This window comes from Semicossyphus pulcher, unplaced genomic scaffold (assembly GCF_022749685.1).
Source record: "Semicossyphus pulcher isolate SPU_LCO1_2020_fin unplaced genomic scaffold, fSemPul1.0.p SCAF_9, whole genome shotgun sequence".
NCBI lineage: Eukaryota > Metazoa > Chordata > Actinopteri > Labriformes > Labridae > Semicossyphus > Semicossyphus pulcher.
In genome coordinates this window covers 19,978,894-19,999,228 of record NW_027211770.1, presented here as the reverse complement: position 1 = coordinate 19,999,228, position 20,335 = coordinate 19,978,894, and the positions used below count along the sequence as shown (strand labels likewise).

The 20,335-nt window shown below is 44.3% G+C and overlaps 1 protein-coding gene across 1 annotated transcript; it reads right to left on the bottom strand.

Annotated features, from left to right (window-relative positions):
• Window positions 1-1,747: 1,747 nt before the first annotated feature.
• Window positions 1,748-19,524, bottom strand: LOC138583708 (potassium/sodium hyperpolarization-activated cyclic nucleotide-gated channel 2). Its single transcript, XM_069655671.1, has 10 exons — window positions 18,848-19,524; window positions 11,362-11,568; window positions 10,823-11,036; window positions 10,423-10,584; window positions 8,478-8,696; window positions 7,657-7,803; window positions 7,299-7,539; window positions 6,940-7,104; window positions 4,339-6,574; window positions 1,748-4,242 (listed from the first exon to the last, which is right to left on the bottom strand). Exons 1-10 carry the CDS (start codon window positions 19,522-19,524, stop codon window positions 4,092-4,094), a joined length of 4,419 nt encoding a protein of 1,472 aa, XP_069511772.1. The 3' UTR covers window positions 1,748-4,091.
• Between the last annotated feature and the right edge of the window lie 811 nt (window positions 19,525-20,335).

Sequence of the window (20,335 nt, the reverse complement as noted above, 5' to 3'; positions counted from 1 at the left end):
CTTGGCTGTCATTTCCTCATTATTAGCCTCTGTAGTCTGTACTCGCTAGCAATAAAGCTAGTCCAATTTTCATTAAAGCAATGTTTTCTCCGTCATGCAGGGCAACTTACAAATATGCAATTCATTTCTGAAGTAGTTACAGTTTGAATGGTTTTAATAGTTTTAGTCAGGTGCTCAGTATCCTGGTAATCTAATCAAAATAATATTAAAACTGCAAATTAAAGGATCAGTTCATTAAAATTATCAAGACAACAAATGCTTACCAATAGTGGTAGTTGCGGAAAGTAAAGTAGGCTATTATATCAGTACGGAGAATTCTGAGGTACTTTTGGCTACTTTCATTTTCTCCTACTTTTTACTTCTACCTCACTATACTTCATGGGGAAGTACTGAAGTTTTTATACAGCTTCACGTGTAAAAAAAAAAAACCTAAATTATCTGTTGTTTTTGTTTATTTACTTTTAAGGTAATTTCCTGAGGCTGTGTGAATATTTTCCCTTTACAACGGTCTATGATACAGACCGGTGCATTTATTTTGAAAGGGTGATGACGGTAGTAGAAAAGGAGAGGCATGGTTAAACGTCATGTGTGTCTTCCAAAACGTAAAATAATACGGTACTTTTTGTTTGTTAAGCACCTGGCTGCAAAGGACATTATGTTTGTAAATAGGAATTTTCTACTGTGTATTAATATGGAGCGATTTTATAACGTCTCTTTTTAGTTAAGCAAAGTTTGAGGAGGAGCGTGTGTGAGTGTAAGCTAGCAAGGATGCTGCATTAGCTCTTTGAGTCGTATTTCCGGTTATGTAAATGAGCATCTAGCATCATGAGTTTGTAGCATGTGGACTGAACTGAGGAAAGCTTGTAATGTGTGTATATTTTGTATTTGCTGAATGTGGGGCGAAGTGTGCTTGAATAAGGAAGTTAAAAATGCACCTCTTGGTGATTTAGTTAAAAAAGAAGGGTGACTTATTTAATTTAATTTAATTGTAGGCCTACACATCCTCACACTCTCTGGGCTTGTAATTTTGTGAAAGCAAACACTGATATTCATGATTCTATAGTGAGTAATTTAAATTCATATTCACTCTTAAATGTATTTTACACAATCTTAAAGTTGTGGTTGAGTACAATATATCTTTAAAGGGCTGTAGTTTTGTATTTGTAAAGATATAAAAGGGATGGTAGTATTTTGTTTTTTATTTGAGCTCTTACAATATGTTTTCTCTATTCACAGCCTGTTTAAAAAGCTATCGTCAATAAAGCTTTTGTGAGTTCAGCCGGGGATGCTATAACAATATAAATATATATAAAATGTTTGATAGCTATAGTTAGTTATTTCAAAGGTTAGGATTTTACATTAAAAACATGTAAAAGTTAAAGAAAGATCTTGCAAATGTTTGGAGAATAGGGAAAAACAATGGGATAAAAGTAAAAATAAAAAATGCGTTTTTAAAAAATGTATTGAATTTTAACATATGCTATTTGTATTTATATTTCAGCATCTATTTTGTTATTCGTGTACCGTTTAATTCTTTTTCATGGCCCTCCTATGACTCCATAAAAACCCAGCCAATCCATTTCATTTAAATTAACAGCCTGTTCAGAGGTTTTAATGGTGCTTTGGAGATGGTTAGTGAACTACAACAATAAACAACCACCGGTGGATTTGTAAAAGCATCTTGAATATTTTATGTATGTAATGAGCTCATGCCTCAACACACTCAACATGATATCTAAATCCACTTTATTCTTACATCCAGATATACACCATCCTCATTGTCATCATCATCACCATCATGGTTGTTGTATCATAATCAAAGTCATTGTCATCACCTTCAACACCACACTCAAAATCATCATTTTGTCAGCATTATTAGCTATTTTTTTCTGTTCAAAAGCTATAGCTGTGATAAATAAAAAATAAAACATTTGGTCCTTTAATATATCGTCTAGGCAACATGGTATCAGGGGTTAAGACAGAAATGCCTTGTTGCTACCCACACAAAACATCAAACATCACAGGAAATGGCACTGAAACAGTGTCGGAGGGCAACAGAAGGAGGAGCAAACTGAACATGAGGCTGATGGCAGCGCAGAGCAAAGTGTCGGGGAAACCGAGAGAAAGGGAGAGAGAGTGTGAGCGTCAAAGAAACAGTTAGCAACCAGGGCTGTGAAATCAGATGAAAGGTGGCGAGACAGACAAGAGATGAAAGACAAAGAGGCTGAGGGGTGAGGAAGCATACAACGGACCCACAAAGAGGCACGTATTTACAGTACAGGGAGCCGGGAGGAACAAAATCAAGTGAGCCACAGTCGACAGCAGAGCAGTGTTGTGTATCACACAAAAAACACAATTTACAGAAGTCGTCAGAGTGAACACGTAGGTTTAAAAGTTTTGTTTAAAAACTAAACACCACAGACCTGGGACAACAAAACTACGGCTCCTAATTATTCAAATTCATATGAGTATTGACTTTACAGCAATTTTTAAACTCTATCCTTATAATTATTATTCTGATGAGAAAATGTTACACTTTGGTGCAGAATGGGAGGCAAGAGGGAGTTGGAGCTGGAAACCAGGATGTGTCACCATATTCATACAGCAGCCATTTTCCTCTGATGTCATGCTGAGGATAGGAAGCTAAAATGCTGTTTCATACAATTCCACTCTGCTGTGTCCAGGTTGCAAGTCATTTAAATATTGGAAATCAGACACATCATTATTTCACTGCTTCTTAATTGATCAGCAACTTAAAAGACAATGAACAGTGAAAACTCTGAAAGACATCAGGTCATGTTTTAAGTTAAAACAACATATTAAATATCTCATTTGCTACTGACAGACAACAGCTAATGTTAGCATTCAGCTACTTACTAGATAATATAACCGTTAGCTATAAGTAGCTGAAAGCTAATCCATCCATCCATTATCTATATCCAGTCACCATTATCTATACTCTAATCATTATCTATACTGCATATCCTGTTCAGGGTCACAGGGGATGCTGGAGCCAATCCCAGCTGTCATTGAGCGAGATGCGGGGTACATCCTGAACTGATCGCCAGTCAGTCACATTCACACTTACGGGCATTTTTAGAGTCACCAATTAACCTAACGAGCATGTTTTTGAACCCGCACATGCACTGGGAGAACCCTACGTCCAAACCGGGATTCGAACCAGGAACATTGTAGCTGTGAGGCGACAGCCCTAACCACTGCACCACTGTGCAGCCCCTGAAAGCTTATAGTACTGTTTAATAGTTTTATACGACACAATGGGAAAGGTGTTAATCTACGTCCTTGCTAAAATTATACCAGCTAGGAATTTATTTCCTAGCCTACCATTGTGTAACGGTAGCTAATGAGTTCTAAAATATGTTGTGTTACAACGAAATGTGCCCTGACGTCCCTTCAGATTTTTGCTATTAATTGTCTTATTAATTGTCAGATACTCTAAATTAATATGACCTACAACTAGAAACACAGTGGTACAGTATAACAGTATTTCATTCCCACCCTGAGTACTGCCTCAGAGGAAAATGGCGGCCGTGTGAATATGGTCAATTGGCTAGGTTTCAAACTGACATCACAATAGCCTTTCTTCCCAACAGCAGAAGGATTGTTGTTTTTTTCACATTTATTATTATTGTAAGGATAATTTCCTGTCACATTATGAGAGTCTCACATGTTTCACACGTATTGCTGTTTTTTCTAGAAAATGGAGCCTTTTCTTGTAAACTATTTTTTTCTGACTCTCAGCTATTGCTACTATCCCATTTTACTGTGAAGCACGTTTCCACTTCAGCTCCCCTGCTTGCTCCAACAATCACTAACACAGATATGTATGTATACATTTGGATGTTTTTTAGACTCTACCATCGCCAGACCTTTTAAGTCTTTCTCCTCAATCAATGGCTTGGTGGAGAGTCACATGAACACCTGATGTTCTAAGACAATCACATCCTAGAGTGAATGCAAACAAGTTGTGTACTCATGGAAACATGTTCCTGCCCACAGAAGATCATTGGATGTCTGGTACAACTCTACATATCAATTGTTCGTCAACATCCTATGAGACTTCTTCTTTCTTACATGTTGGCAGGAAGTTTGTGTCTTAATCCCTCTGAGTCTTTTCTGCTAAGTGGCAGCTCTGGGTCCTTTTTCCCACCTTTAGGGGAGGTGTTGGCAGGGGCAGCTGCATGTGCTGACTGGGTGGGTGTAGTGGTCAATGCCTGAGAGGTCTGGGCGGGGGTAGAGGGTGATTTGAGTTTTGATGATTGGATAGGGGCAGTTGTGGTGGTTGGTATTTGTTTTAATGGTTGTGCAGAAGCAGATTGGATGCTAGGGGAGGAGGGAGTGGAGGAAGGTGAAGCACTTAGAGAGACGGGGTTAGTGGAGCTTAAGTTGGGGCATAACGTTTTTGAGGAAGTTGTCGGGGTTGGTTTGGTTGAATGACTGGAGACAGAAGTGGGGCTTGCAGTAAAAAGGGGAGGGGTTTGCTTTACAGGATGTACCGAGAAAGTTATTTTAGTTGGAGGGCTGTTGCTAGCTGTAGCTGTGGAAGTAGATGCCGTTTGGGTTGGGGTTGGAGGCAAGGTCTGTTTTGGGATCTGGCTCAAAGTAGGGCCTCTGGCTGAGCTCCCAATAGGGGGCTGAAGACAAGGGGTTGGACTCTGGGATTTACTTAGGGAGGGGACAGGTGTAATAGGGATTGGAGAGGGGGAAAGTGAAGGGGTGGGGGTCTTTGTAGGAGTAACAGGTGTTGTGGTTTGGGTAGGAGTTTGGGAAGGGGTAGAAGTCCTGCTTCGGGGATTGGGAGTCGGTATTGGAGAAGGTATTGGGGTCTGGGCAGGACTTGAGCCGGACAATGGAGAAGCAAAGGGAGGTGTGCTTGAGGCTTTGGCTCGGGGGCTCTGGGGATGCGGTGGGGAAGAGGTGGCCAAGGAGGATGGTGGAGAAGAAGAGGTAAGAGATGACTTGGACCCAAAGGTTTGAGGTAGTGGAACAGGGCTAGAAACAGAAGATGGAGGTGGAGTGGAGGAGGGAGAGGGGGAAGAAGAGCGGGGGGAGGGTGTAGGGAGCGGTTTGGGACGCGGAGTTGATGAGAGCAACAATATGTTAGTTCCTGCAGAAGGAGGTGTGGAGCAGATAGGAGGAGAGGAGGAGCGCGAGGGGGTCATTGGAATTGGTTTAGGCCGAGGTGTTTGGGAGAGAATAAGTGTAGGAGATGCAGGGGCAGGCACAGGAATAGGGATGGCAGAAGAGAGCGGGGTCTGCTTTGAAGGGGAGGAGGATGGCAAATAAGTTGCAGAAGGCAGGTGTGCAGCTGTAGGTGCAGGTACAGAGGCAGTGTGAGGGGCAGATTGTGTGTATGTGACTGTGTTTGCAGAGATGGCCTGTGCTAAAGTGGGCGGAATCGGCACTGCGGCCTGTCCTTGTGATTGTGCATTAAACGGTATATTTGTCACCAGCTGAATTGGAGCATTAGATGTCAGCATGCCTGCACTGCTCCCCCTGGCTAACTGCCCTGCCAGGAAAGGAGCGGCCAGCAAATTACCACCAGAGGCCTTCCGGTGTAGGGGAGGGTGAGGCTGCACTCCAGCCCAAGAGCGGTGAGGCAGAGTGGGCTGCGAGGCAGACAGCAGCCTGGCCTCCTGGGTGAGTCTGCCCAGTGCTGGCAGACCCTGAGAGCTGTTTCCTCCATGACGTAACAGAGCTTCTTTTGCTCCCTGCTGGCCTGTCACAGGGGTGGTACCATCTGAAGCAGCAGGGGGATTTGTGGTATGGACCTTGTGGATGGGTGGAGTTGGTGCGGGATGATCTGTCTGGAGGCGGAGGCTATAGTGAACAGTCCTTCCTTGTTGTACAGAAGTGGGGACAGATGAGGCTGGTGTGGGTGGAGTATTAGCAATAGGGGGTGATGTAACCCCACCAAAAGGCCCCATTGTTGATGGAGAGACAGGAAATCCTCTTGGGGACAAACCACCCATCCCACCCATCCCACCCATCGCACTCATCCCACTCATTCCACTCATCGCCATCATCCCAATGAGAGAGCTCACAGAGGGCCGAAGGGGCTGTAACACGGGAGCACGAGGAGGAGACAGAGGGAAGGAGGAGGAGGGAGAGGGTGAGATAAGTGGGGAGGGAAGGAAGAAAGCCCCTCCAAGTGCATGTTGCTGCTGCAACTGCTGGAGCTGCTGCTGCTGCTGTTGCTGCTGGTGCATCAGGGCTATGGCTACATTACTGGTGGCAGCAGCAGTCTGCAAGGGGGCGTGAACCAGCGGTGCCCAGATGACTGGGCGTGGCCGAGGAGACACTGTGCCACTTCCTCCCATGACTCCGCCTCTTCCTGCGGCAGCAGCCGCAGCAATGGCATCCTGCATGGCCGGCATGCTGTCATGTTTAACAATCTGCTGCACCAGCATGCTGTCACAGGAACCGAGACCGCTTGCAGCCAGGCCTCCTCCAGCTCCTGGACCGCCTCCACCCCGGCCTCCACCACGACCCATGCTGCCCCCCAGAGAACCAGCCTGGGAGGACTTTCGCAGGAGCATGGAGTTCTTCCTTCCTGTGTGGGAGAAAAAAAAGATAACACAACATTACCTACGGACTTGTTCACAGATATTAAGTGTGAAATAGAAATGGAATGAGTGAAGGAGTGAAAAACTCTATGAAGAAGATTTTTTTTTACAATTTTTACTGAATACAGAGCAGACATCCAAGTTCTTGACTGACATTTCTTATCTTTCACTACTTTAGTGTATCTTTCAGTTTGTTTAAAAAGATAAGTTTTGACCTTTCAGCTGAAGACAAAGCGCCTGAGAAGCAGAGCAGAATTGGATGAATAATTGCTTGTCATTTGGCAATGTCATTGTATTGTATTGAGATAAGATATTGAGAGAAATGTATGAGCATTTAGAATCCACACTTTACCAATGCGGTCCAATCGGTCAACAGCGACAGTTTCAAAGGCACGTCGCATCATGGGGTGTTCCTCCAGCACCTCATTAAAGCTGTCCACACTGAGGGAGTACAGACGGCAATATGTGTCTGCACGGACGCTGGCGGTCCTCCTTCCACGGGTCAACAAACAGATCTCTGAATGTGGGAGGACAAACAATGGAAGAAGGAGAAAAAGGTGAAACAGATTATGAGAAATTCTGTGACAGAATAGACCCTGCATTATACCAACAAACCACCATCGCCTCCATCCTCTACCTTCAACGCAACCTTTCTTCCCCTAAACCTGCTTACGCAACCTAAACTATCAAGACAACTCTGCATGTTCTCACCTCCAAAGTAAGAGCCATCACTCAGCTTTGTTTCCTTGTTGCCACGGGTCAGCACACCGACTCGTCCATGCTGGATGAAGTACATCTTCCGTCCAACTGTGCCCTCCCGGATGATGAAGTCTGCTGGCTGAAACACTTCAAAGCGTAGCTTGGTCAGCACAGCAGTCACAAAGTTGGGATCAGCGTTGGCAAATAGTGGCATGTTAGCCACCAGGCTGCGGCAGTTGAAGCTGACTATCTCCTAGACAATGAGGAAGAGGAGATAAAGAGAGAAGGGATGATTTGAAGAGATTTGCCAGAGGGCAAAACATTTGTGGTTTGTACATGAAGGTATGTGTTGGATGTGTGAACTTATTACCTCTTTAAGTGGCTCACTGAGCTCTCCCAGGATGTTCTCCTCATCAAACATTTTCCCCTGGAAGCGGTGCTCGTAGTACTCATGGATCTTTTGCCGAACATCTGCAGGAAGTTTATGGAACGACATGTACTGCTCCACCTGCTTGTACTGCAATGACACACAGACACAAGTCAAGTATCTGCAAACAAACATTCACATTGAAAAAAACAACAACAATTGATTGGTCCACTGGTTCCCAATCTGTTTGGCATTTGTCCTCCTAAAACCAAGCAATTTCTCCATCTTAATCTTTATCAAAGATGGCATACTGTTTGTCTATGGTAACTCAAATCAATCCCTCATTCACTCATCCATATCCAAGCAAGACTTAATGGGGAAAAGTAGGTTCAGGTTTAATAAAATTCATTGTTAATTGGCATTATTGTGTGCATGCTATGGACAAAACATTATACCTCATTAAAGGAAATTTTGTTCTTCTCAAATTGTTTGATTCAAATGTTTAAGAAGCCTGACAAAAAGATATCTAGTATTTCAAAATAAGAAGGAATTGCATGAGAGACGTCAGACAAAATGTCAGATGTTTTTGCATCTATCCTTTCCAATTAATCCTCTTGACACCCCTCAGGTTACTCTAATCCTGAGCCCCAAGTTGATAAGCACTTGATTTGTGCTTTGACAGAAAACTTTGATAATTGAAACTAATTACAGATGCATGAATATAAAGATTTCCTGCTTCCTGTTCTTTCTTATTTTAAGTTAATTGCTGGACATGTAGTGGGAGAGGTTGATGCAGTTACAGATGGATGACCGTCATGTTGTACCTTCTCTTGGTACTGTCGTCTGGAGGAATCCAGCGACTGGATGAGAGCGGTGGCATGGCCGATGAACATGGCATAGCAGGTGGCTCCTACGATCATACTGAGCATGGTCAGCCACACGTCAGTCATCCCTTCTGGAGCCTGGGCACCGTAGCCGATACACAACATGTGGCTCATGGCTTTGAACAGAGCATAGGAGTACTGTATGCCCCATGTGTCATTCTGTGAGTGGGAGGGAGGCAGAGAGCGCGACAGGAGGAGTAAAACAAGTTTCAAGTGTTAATTAAAAGGTGCTGCAATATTGAACCGTTCTTATTTTAGTCAGGTTAAAAGGAGCTATTTCCCCTCAGACCACTTTAGAAAGTACAGCTAAGATCATAACATTTCACAACAGAGCCATTTAACTGTCAAAACCCTGCTTCGAACCAGAGTTGCTGCAGGATGTATAAAACCACACAGACAATAAAAGGCATTTCTCATGCATTATTTAAGGGATAAGAGTACAATAAAAGAGCCAGTGTGTGTGTGTGTTTTAGGCTGTGTGAGTCCAATTATACCAAGATGTTAATGGTCCAACCGATGAGAGGACTTTCTCTGGGGAAGATCCCCACATCAGCCTGCTTAGCAACTGTCACCCAGGCAACTGCTGAGAGACATGACTCAGCTATTCATACATCTGTGTATCTGTGTGCATTCATCTGTGTCCACGTCTTTGTGCCCGCACGCACGCGACAGAACCTTCAGCAGGTCCCCAGGCCCTTGTCTGTTTGCGTGCGCTCACACGTCCACCTGATCTCTGTTGAGGTTTTTAATTGGAAAATCTTTTTTATTTTTGTGACGATGATGAAAGTCAATCTAATTCCAACTGGACATGTCGCTACATGAGCCAATTAAGACAGATAAGCAGCACACAATGTCGAATCTGATAAACAGCCTCAGTCTGAACACACACCAAAACCAAGCCTTTCTGAATCACTACTGTGCATTCATCTGAAATGAACAAACCGGGATTGCTCCTTATGCATTTCATTCAACTAACGTCATGTCCTTGTTTTTATTCTCTGCACAATAAATGTATTCACTGGAACAAATTAAACCAGAATTACCGACAGTCTTAGTTGCAGGCTACTCCTTTGATTCACTGAGAATTAGGGATGATATTTTTCTACACTGACAATATTTGAAAGAATATATGGAAAGAAAATGAAATGGCATGAATAGGCCTGCATTAAAAAAGAAACATGCTCCACAATCATTTACAGCAGGGACGTAATGTGATTGTCAGTGAACCCATCCTTTGACAGCAGAACAAACACGTGACGGTTGGGGCGAGGAAAGATTGTCCACTAATGCTGCAGATCTCTGAGACAGATAAAAAAGATTCCCTTTATTTATTAAAATGCATTGCTGAGATGTTGTACTCACTAGACTGGGAGGGCAATAATGGCTAGAAAAGTGTTTTTCTAGGACTACATGATATCGGAGTGAAGTTGACCTTTGACCTTTTTGGCAACAAATGTCATCACTTTATCATTTTATGTGTAGAGACATTTTAGTGAAGTGATATCATAATTAGTGCACCAATTCTTCACTTAGGGCCAAAAACAGGGTCTTTGAGAGGTCACAGGGCCCTTTGACCTTTGAACTCCAAACCTAATCAATTTATTTTTGAGTCATTTGACATTTTGACAGTTTTAAAAGTACCCTCTAGGCGTTGCTGCAATATTGCTTTTTGAGAATTCCACAGATCACAGTGACCTTTGACCTATGACCACAAAAAGGTAGCCAGTTCATCCTTGATTCCAAGTGGATGTTTGAGCCAATTTTGTAGTTTTCTTTCTTCCAGGGCGAAAAGACAACGCAGAAAATAAATGCTTCCACGAATGACTGTCGCTGATAAGGAGGCATAAAAGTCACGTACATGCAGGTCGTTTGGTTTGAGACTCACCACCATCAGGTTCTTGGAGACCCAGCAGTCAGGAGGAAAGTCCTGTAGCATGGGGACAAGGAACTGCAGACAGCCGTCCCAGTGGCACAGCAGCAGCATCATACCGATGAGGTTCACTATTCTTACCATGGCACTGGCAAGGTCATAGGTCATGTGGAAAATCTTCAGTAGCAGAGGAATGAGGAAGGAAAGTATGGATGAACACAGTGTAAATAAAGGATAGGTAGAGCATTTTCTCCAGCTAATTGACACATTATTCAAATGGGTTTTAAGCTAATAACATTTTAATTAGTGAAAGGCTTGTAATTAAACTTAACATCTCAAATAAGTTTTGAACAACCTTTCACAAAAAGAACTTTCCCTTTGTGTCTGCCCCCCTTTCCTAGTCTCTGTTTCTCACCTCCTCCCACTGGTGGATGTAGCGGATGAGTCTGGACAGGCGGAGCAGACGAAGCAGGCTCAGGATCTTTGTGAAGCGGACGATGCGCAGCGCTCTGGCTGTCCTGTACACCTCCGAGTCGAGACTGTCCACCATGAGAAAGATGTAGTCCACTGGGATGGATGACACAAAGTCTACAAGGAACCAGCTCTTCAGGTAGTTCTGGCGGATCGCCCTGAGTTAGACAATACAGTTGTAATTCTGCGATCAAACTTTGTTGAAGTGACTCCAACATCGTCTGGCATGAAGTGTTTCTCATCATTATTCAGCAGGAACAAAACAGGAACATGAACAAAGCTCTGCCAGCGGCTGCATGTCACCTTTTCACAGCTCACACATAAATTGTTTGACACAAACCCAGCAGAGGGCCACACAAGAGCACATTTAAATTCATGTCGACACAGCAGCTGTATTGATATTCTACAGAGTACACAGACACATAACCAATGCCCCCACCCTTGACATATAAGGCGGATACATGCAGAAATGCTTCTACTCACCTTGGGTCCAGTAATATCTCAGTGCTGTCCTCCTTGATGATGCCGGTCCTGAAGTTAAGGACCAGGTCGACCATGAAGAGAGTGTCAGAGACCACGTTGAAGATGATCCATGAAGGCGTGTTCTCGTCTCTAAAGAAAGTGATGCCCACTGGCAGGATGATTAAGTTCCCCATCATCAACATTAACATCAACAGGTCCCAGTAGAATCTAGACAGAGAGAGACATGGTTGTTTAACTGTGTTTTGTATTTATATGTTATCTTAATATATCTACAACGTTGTGATGTAACCATCTTGTTTTTTGGAGCCAGAAGTGACTAGGACGAGAGGTTGGAGCTGTGAGGATAACCAAGTGAGAACAGAGCTGTCAATCATTGTTTTTACAGCATCAAATAACTTATTAAAATACACTTGTCAGAAAAAGGAACTAACTATAATGACAGAAACCATGTTTGAGAAAAATGTATTAGGCGAGTATTTAGATTTTATAGTTTGACTCATGTCCCACCTGTTAACATGGAGGAGGCGGGCTTTATGACCTATACTGCAGCCAGTCAGCAGGGGGCGCTCGAAAAGTTTTGGCTTCACTTTTAGGGAGCTGCCATGTCGTCCATCTTTTTATACAGCTGATTTTAACCAGTGGAGTCGCCCCCCTGCTGGCCATCACAGGCCTGCTGGTTTACAGCACTTTTGCATTGGCTTCACTTTTCAGAACCAGAGGCCACATCCACATCTTATATAGATCTTATATTTATAGTGCACACTGACAAAGTAACAAAATTACAATTCTCAGACAACGCAAAGCAAATCATGGGTGGTGTTGGAACAAATCCAGAAAGAGAACAAAACGATTAGAAAAATATTTTTGTCTATTAATAAAGTTTAAAAGCGGCACTTTGAATAGACGTTCAAAGTTACGGGACTGTATGAGAATGTGTTAGCATTCAATGGTTGAGTATATTAATTTGCTTTCCCGCCATAACACATCAATCTGTTCAATTCATACTGAAGCTTGAGCAAAAATGTGACCTCTGCATTCAAGCCAGTAAAACTGATTCAGTTGATTCAGGACGACTGGAATGAAATAGGCCAAAAAGATTGAAAGTGATTCAGTCTTCACGGATTCAGCATCATGCTCCATAAAGCTGTGAGACATCCAAAAAAAGGAAAGGTCGATATTAAAGCAGCAGAGGATGACATATTGTGAATCATAGAGTCTAGTGGGTCATAGTCCAAAAGAACTGAGGGATATTTTCTGAGACTTAAGAGAGCTCTAGACAACGACAGGGAAATTATGCTTGTTATTATATTGGCTGGGTGATGTTCTCTTGGAAGAGCAGGCTGCCCTCTGTGTGTATAATTAATGGATTGCCCCTTAAAGGATCAATCGGATACATTCAAACACTTATGAGACTTGCACGTCTTTCTCTTGTCCTGCGAACTGCACCGTCATTTCTTTCAGTTAATCCTTTTAAATGTAATTTCCTTATTTAAAGTCTTGTGTTCAATTTTTCCTATATATAGTCTCCCCTTTGTTAACGTCCCCGGAGACAGACTTTGAGTATAATAACTTGGGGATCATCCAGGCCGCTTAGAAGAGCAAAATCTTCTTTGTAGCCGTCTTCGAGCGCAGGAGTGGTACATTTAAACGCTTCCCTTCAGACGATTTTATCCTTTGAGAAAGCTTCAGCGACATAAAGTAAATCCATTATCTCCCATATCAGAAAAGCAGAGCACAATTTAACTGAATTGAATTGAGAAAGAGAGACGGACAGATATGGAGGCAAATAATGAGTAACCTTGGGAATATTTCATGCTGGAGGGTTTTACTGGATGACGTAGCCCTCTTATAAAAACACGGGGGAAACAGTCATGACATTGGGATGCTGCGAGTGATTAAAGTCTGACGGAAGAGGCGATCCAATCATCTAGAGACGATTCCTGTCGTCTTTCTGTCTTCTTCCTCTAAATCCTCCTCATCTTCATCCATCGCCTTAACCCGTATCGATGACTCGCCTCCTCCTGCATCCTCTCTCATTCTCTCCTCACACTCACATCGCGCTCTGTGAGAAAGTACACTCCAGCTCTGTGGTCGATCGCTATTGAGCGCTAATTTAGTAACACAACCTCATGGTGTGACGCTGCCGCTAGACTGATGGAGATTAAGTATGAGTCATCACTCTGCTACACGCACACAACACACACACACACTTACACACACTTCTTCCTGACTTTGTCACTTACACTGGCAGATGTATCACTTCATAATCACAGGCAATAAATAGGGATTATTTACAGACACACAGAGACGCAGAGAGAATCTGAGGCTGGAGAAACGAGGCGACAGACTTAGTCGTGACCTTGCAGACATGCTCTGTGAACTCTGATTAAAGGAAACAATTCTGTAAATCACATCACGCTACGCTGCCTGTATACGCCTGTCAGTGATTTCCATATCTAAAAATATCATTGAAAATCCAGCTCTTTACAATTCATGTTCTGCAATGACCTGACAAAGCTTCATGATACAGTTTACAGTGTTTAGACCCTTGTTTTTTTCTGTTGTATATCATACTAGGGCTGAAATGATTAACCTAAACAATAATGATACGTCATTGATCACTTCTGTTTCTTTTTTAAGAAAAAAAATGCCAAATTACATTGAATACATTTGTACTTCTTGATATTACTTTGGGGCTGCACGGTGGTGCAGTGGTTAGCGCCGTTGCCTCACAGCTAGAAGGTCACCAGCTCAAACCCCGGCTTGGGCAAGGTGGGCCCCTCTGTGTGGAGCTTGCATGTTCTCCTCATGCATGCGTGGGTTCCCTCCAGGGTCTCCAGCTTCCTCCCACAGTCCAAAGACATGCTCGTAAGGTTAATTGGTGACTCTAAATTGCCCATAGGTGTGGGTGTGAGGTTGTCTGTCTCTATGTGTCAGCCCTGTGATTGACTGGCGAGCAGTCCAGGGTGTACCCCGCCCCTCACCCAATGGCAGCTGGGATAGGCTCCAGCCCCCCGCGACCCTGAACAGGATAAGCGGTATAGATAATGGATGGATGGATGGATATTACTTTGGAATTTAAACCCATCCTTATTTGCTTACAAAAACACAGTGTGGTTGAGGCCCCTTGTCACATTTCGGATGACTTGCAAAAAAGACTCATTTCCCTGATGAACTTTCCAGAAATCTTTTTTTAAAAGATTTTTATTTGGCCTTGAATGCCTTCATTCAAAGCAAGGACAGCGGACAGTGTAGGAAACAGGAGAGGACAGAATGGGGATGACACGCGGGAAAGGGCTGAGGGTGGGAGTCGAACCCGGGGCTGCTGCATCGGCAACTATAGCCTCTGTACATACGTGCCTCTGACCGGATATTTAACCCCTGAGCTAAAACAGCATTTGCAGAGGGTTTTTAAATGTACAAACTACAACACAAAAAAGCAAAGATTAGAGAAAAGTCCAGACAAAAAAATGTAAATAGAAAAACTGTGAAAACATGACCTCAAGTGGAGCTTAAATAAACCCATTCTACTTTTTTTTTACATTGTTGAACTTCACTTAAACAAAGAAACTATTTTCTGCTTCCCTCCATTGAACTATATACTGTGTTATATTATCCTTTAAGTAATCACACCTGTTTATGATGTCTGTCTCTGACTATTTGTCTATAAACACAAACCTACAATGATGAGCTCCATAGCAAAGATTTACTCTCTCTGGCAGCTTCTACAGAGTTAAAGATTCTTGATGAAGTTCACTTCATCACAGCTAAACAAACACACCCCTTCCTTTAGTGCTCCTTCAGATGTTTCGCCTCCAAACTTCATGGACTTGGACTTTGGGGATTTGACTCTGACAACTAACTAATGGAATGAAATGGAATCTGTAGTGTCTGCTGCCTGAAGGGAAATACGCCTGGATGGGGAAGCAAATCAGGTGGTAGCTCCCTGTGGGTGAGGATGCAGATGAGGGAGAGTCGCCAGCAGATGCTAGGTTTGAGTGCCTTACACGAACGCTACCTGTTGCTAATTGGCTGGAATTGTGTTTTGTCGCTCTGAGCCGCTTTGTTTTGATGCTTATTGTCAGAGACAGGGATGTGAAGAAGCACCGAGAGACCGCGCAGCTAGTGGACCGCCTGACTGATCCAATACAAGAAGTATGTACAGATCAGTATCACACGCCCCACCCTTAAATCAGGGTTTATCTTATCTCACTATTTCTTCAGCCTGCAGAGGGTAATAGATGACTTTGATGATGTCATTGGTGATTAATTAGGCTCTGTGTACAAGATTTGCTGTAGTTGCTGAGACGTGAAAGCTGAGTCGAGGTCAATTTGACACCAAATAAGTGAGAACAAGCAAACAGACAAGAGAAGACGTGAGATGCAAAGGTTTGTCATGTTGAGCTAAATACCTGACAAAACCTAATGTCTGCTCCCCTGACTTTAGACTGAAGCTACACATGCCTGTGCGTGTACACTGCACAGACACGCACAGTCTCTCTCTTAACACCCACAGGAATTGCAAATGCAATCAGCATGCTTCTCCACGGCCTCATCAGTATTCCATTATGAACATGAACAGGTGCTGCAGGAGAACTGACCTGCATCTACCTGCTCAGCTGTTGTCAAACCAAACACTAATTCTGCTCTAATTGAGGCCAAGTGTCTCCTGAGCGGCCTCCGATTGGTTCCCCGCTCGCTGCTGGCCAGATGTCACTTCTGAGCAAGTTTCCACCCATCATGCTGCCAAACACACAAACAAGCACAACAGCAACCGGCTATTATATAATAAATGTCTGTGACTATATGTGTGATGCCACCAACCCTGTAACAGCACGACTCATCTGTGATGAACGTCAAACCGCCTTTCTTTCCCCCTTTTCACCGCTCTTTTCTCCAGGCTCCAGAGTCCGAGTATTTTGCATTCTTACAACAGCAGCAACACGCCCTGTCTTAATGAGGTGAAGGGTTTGAGAGCTTATCAGGAGACTCAATAATGACAGACCACACACAAGAATACCGTACGATCCAAGTATGCTCTGCAGGAAAGCACATAGGATGTGAAGGAAACGTGTGTTTCTTTGTTGCTTGTTATTATGCAGGGGAAAAGGTCAGCTCCCTGATTGACATGTCAGTGTGCCAGCCATCATGTTTCTAGAAATAGATTCTCATCATTGATGGACATGAGGTAAACACACTAACCGAGGTGTGGTAGCTAATGAGACAAAGTTTGGTACAGGATTATCAGAGGGTTCGATGGTTCATAAAAACCACGCCCACTGCCGGTTTTTAACCCTTATACGGACCACTTAATATAAGATGTGGATGTAGGACGTTCCTTATACCTGCATTGTTGTGAATGCACAGCAGGGGGCGACTTCACAGGTTGAAAAAAGCAATCCAATTGTATAGAAGTGTCACGTTATTTATATTCTGTTAACAGTTTTCTTATGAGTGAGTGGTCTGAATGACATCATTTAAGTCTTCCTTAACAAAGCATGATGTTAATTTTGCAAATCGTGCTGCCATTTATAGGTTAATAGATGACAAAGCAGTGTAGATTTAAGGTGTAGCTACCCTGTGATTGACAAGTGGTTGCCATGGGGACCTGAAAATTGCCTTGTTCAGTATTTGGCTGCACTAAGGACAACCTTGAGAGTCGGCTGTTCAGTTTTTTCGGAAAGAATATTCTTTAAGGCCTGTTCTTCGCCAGCAAAATTGGCATCCCAATTAATGTCAGAATAATCTTGAATTGACGATGCAACTCACTTAGTAGTGCACATCTTCAGCTCCACCCCTTTCATCCAAATATGGTCACTTCTGGCTCCAAAAAACAAGATGGCCAAAGCAAAAATGCCAAACTTAAGGCTTCAAAACGACGGACCAGTGGTTGACATCAGGGTGGCTACTTTCACTTCCTACACTCTCACTTGTCTTTTATATGTTTTTTTGTGGATGAATGAATCTCGTGCTCAAGGTTGATATCAAGACAAAACAAACTAAATTGGGCTTCAGAAGTAATCGTCTTTCCTTCTCTGACTCCGGCCTCATAAAGTTCCTCCTCAGGCGCCGCTCTAAAGTACAGGTGCTTAACTGAAAAGTTAGATGACTGAATTATGCATAATGCATACCTGACCTGCATAATTTAAGTAAGCCATCAATAGTTAATGCAAACTCAATTGTGATTCTCTGACGGGATAATTAGCACTATTAACATCTTCAGGTATCTTGAATATCACTAAAGTGGCGGTCGGACTGAGATTCTACGAGGGATTCATCCATCCATCCCTGCATCCTTCACTGACCTCATTCAGCAGACCTCCTGTGAGCAGACTCATAAGCAGCGCTTGTGAGTGATCATCAAATTGACAGACAATACAAAACTCAGTCCGTGTGTGTGTGTGTGTGTGTGTGTGTGTGTCTGATGAGACAAAAGTGGGCCAGGAGCCTTGGGGATCAAGTCATCCATTGTCGCTGCAGCCTGTCTGGAGATTACGGATGCTGTCCCTCCCTCTGCTGTCCACCTGCACATTTTTAGAGCGTATTTATTCAGAGACTCAGTAAACCGATGACCAGCGTTGCCATGGATACTTAACATGTCATCCTGTAAATAATATGACATATTTAAAGTGTGTGAGGGTGCGTGCGATTCGGCCTCGTGTTGGCAGACATTCATAAAGGAAGGGGATTTATTTACCAACAGATTTAACTACCAGCTTTTGTCATTATTAGACTTTTACTAAAAGAAAACCAAAACAGTCTTAACAGTCATTTTCCCCTCAGGCCCCCAGCAGCAGGGCGGGCTGTGTTGGGCTCGTCCTCTGCTCACATGAGAACAAACTTAACATTTCCCCTAATTGACATGGAAAGCATCACTCACTGCTCCCTAATCAGCCAAACGCCTCTCGGCTAAATTTGTCCTCTCTATTTGCATATTCTCACCTCTGACTGTGGAGCTACTTCTTCTTCAAACAACAGGCTACAATTACTATGTTCTCTCTCACGTCTCACAAACATTTCCTTCTACTACTGCTGCATGGTGTACACACTGCCCTCTCCATGAACGCCTCTCCCTCTGCCTTCGTCGTGCCCACAAGGAATTATCAACCACTCCCTTTTTTTTTCATTCAGTCTTTTCATACATCCTCTGCCTGTTTCCTCCAGAGACTCAGTCTCCCATTGCATCTTTGACATCTTCTCTAACCCTCACATCACTCCATATAAACTTCTGCAGGGTCCAGAGTGATATACATATTTATCCTCCTGCATGTCTCTCTCTCCTCCCAGTTGTCCTCCTCCCCTTTCCCCCTGTTTAGGCTGCCTCTGCTTAAGTGTATCATTACGCTTTAAGTGTACTCAGCTCAACTTGCTTTGATCCATATTTCAACCATAAGAACATTATGTGTCTTTCATGTGCTACAAGTGGTTTTACTGTTCAGTGTCTGCATGTAGTGGAAGCTGTGTGTGTCTGTGTGAGACTCCATACCTGAAGTCACTGTAGGGGTGTATGATCCACGACCCCGCTGATTTCAGTCTCTCCTGCTCCAGAGCCACAGCTTTGTGGGACCCAAACATGCGCAGGCTGAACTTGTTGACCCCCGGCTGCAGCATGGCTCCAAACTGTCTCTGGATGAAGGTGCTCTGGTTGGAGGTGCTGTAGTCCTCCCCGTCCAGCCCCATCCCAAACCCACCCAGAGCAGACTGACCCATCATCTCAGGGGTCCCTGCAGCTGTGGTGTTGCATGCCGTGGTGGTGGTGGTCTCTGGGCCGGTGGCCACCACCATCACTCCGGTCCCGGTGGAGGAAGTGGAGGCCAGGGCGGCTCGGGAGGCGGCAAAGCCCACTGAGCGAGGGGGAGGATGGGCAGAGCCGGGTGGAGGCGGCAGTGGCACCGGGGTGGTTGGGGTGCCTGCTGTGCGAAAGGGGAGGCCGTCTCTGGTGGAGCTCATGATGGAGAGGCGGCGGCCACGTCCACCTAAGGAGGAGCTGTCAGCCCCGAAGGAGCCCCTTTCTCCTTCCAGTGAGGCCTGAGACAGCCTGTAGCCCGGGGAGGGCAGGCTGCCCTTACTGCGCCGCTTTGACTCCCCTCGTCTGGGGAGGCTGTCACCCCCAGACCCCCCAGCACTACTGGGGGTACCCACACCTCCAGCCACCCCATCCATCCCAGCTCAGGGAGGAGGTGGATGAGGAGGATGAGGAAGAGGGGAGGGAGAATATAACCTGTAACTCCCCACTCAGAAAAACTACTGTTTACTGTATCAGACAGTCTAAATTACATATGAGAGTGTCAAAGTCAGTCAGTCTGAATGTGAAGTTAAAGAAGCTTACTAAGTAGGGTGGAGTCTGTTTGAATCATTCTGGTGAAGCTGATGGCTCGCACCTCCGCCCTCTCTCCGCGGATGTGGCCATGCTTACCTCAGTGCCCTTGGAAAAAGCTCCATCCAGACATTAAATCCTTCTCCTGCCGGAGTGACGCCAGCTGTTTCACTTTCCTTCTTCCCTTAAACACTCTCCTTTGTCCTTACAGATGTTTCTCTGTCATTCCTCCTTCCTCGTCCTTGAAACGCTGCTCTCCCCCCGGGGCCCTCCCTCTCCTCTCCACAGCCGCCCTCAGCGCTCCGACGCCGGTCATACTGGCACCAGATTCCCGGTCTTTTGTAGATAACGGAGCTCGCCGCTCATTGGCCGTCGGTGCCCTGTCTGTGTCGCCTCTGTGGCCAGGCTGCTCGTCCAGTTTAGATGTTTTCTACACATATCATTACGCAAGACATGATCTGAGCGGTAAGGTGGCAGAGTGCATCATCCGCGGATGAATGACAAGGACACTTGATCCTTTGTCAAGAGGGAAGGGTAGTTAATGGACATAAGGGACGCATATAATGGCACGCGCAGACGCTCGCACTCCGAGGCGCACTGATTCATTATGACACGCGCTGGAAACACGCACACAGATAAACAGAGCGATAGGGACAC

What these genes read in the sequence shown, in the direction of transcription:
- LOC138583708 (XM_069655671.1), bottom strand. Translation starts at nt 19,524, where the DNA reads ATGGATGGGGTGGCTGGAGGTGTGGGTACCCCCAGTAGTGCTGGGGGG. An exon ending in ACATCCACCAGTGGGAGGAG is followed by an intron (nt 10,585 to 10,822) that starts GTGAGAAACAGA and finishes CTGCTACTGAAG; the next exon opens with ATTTTCCACATGACCTATGA. An exon ending in TGATGGCTCTTACTTTGGAG is followed by an intron (nt 7,105 to 7,298) that starts GTGAGAACATGC and finishes TCCCACATTCAG; the next exon opens with AGATCTGTTTGTTGACCCGT.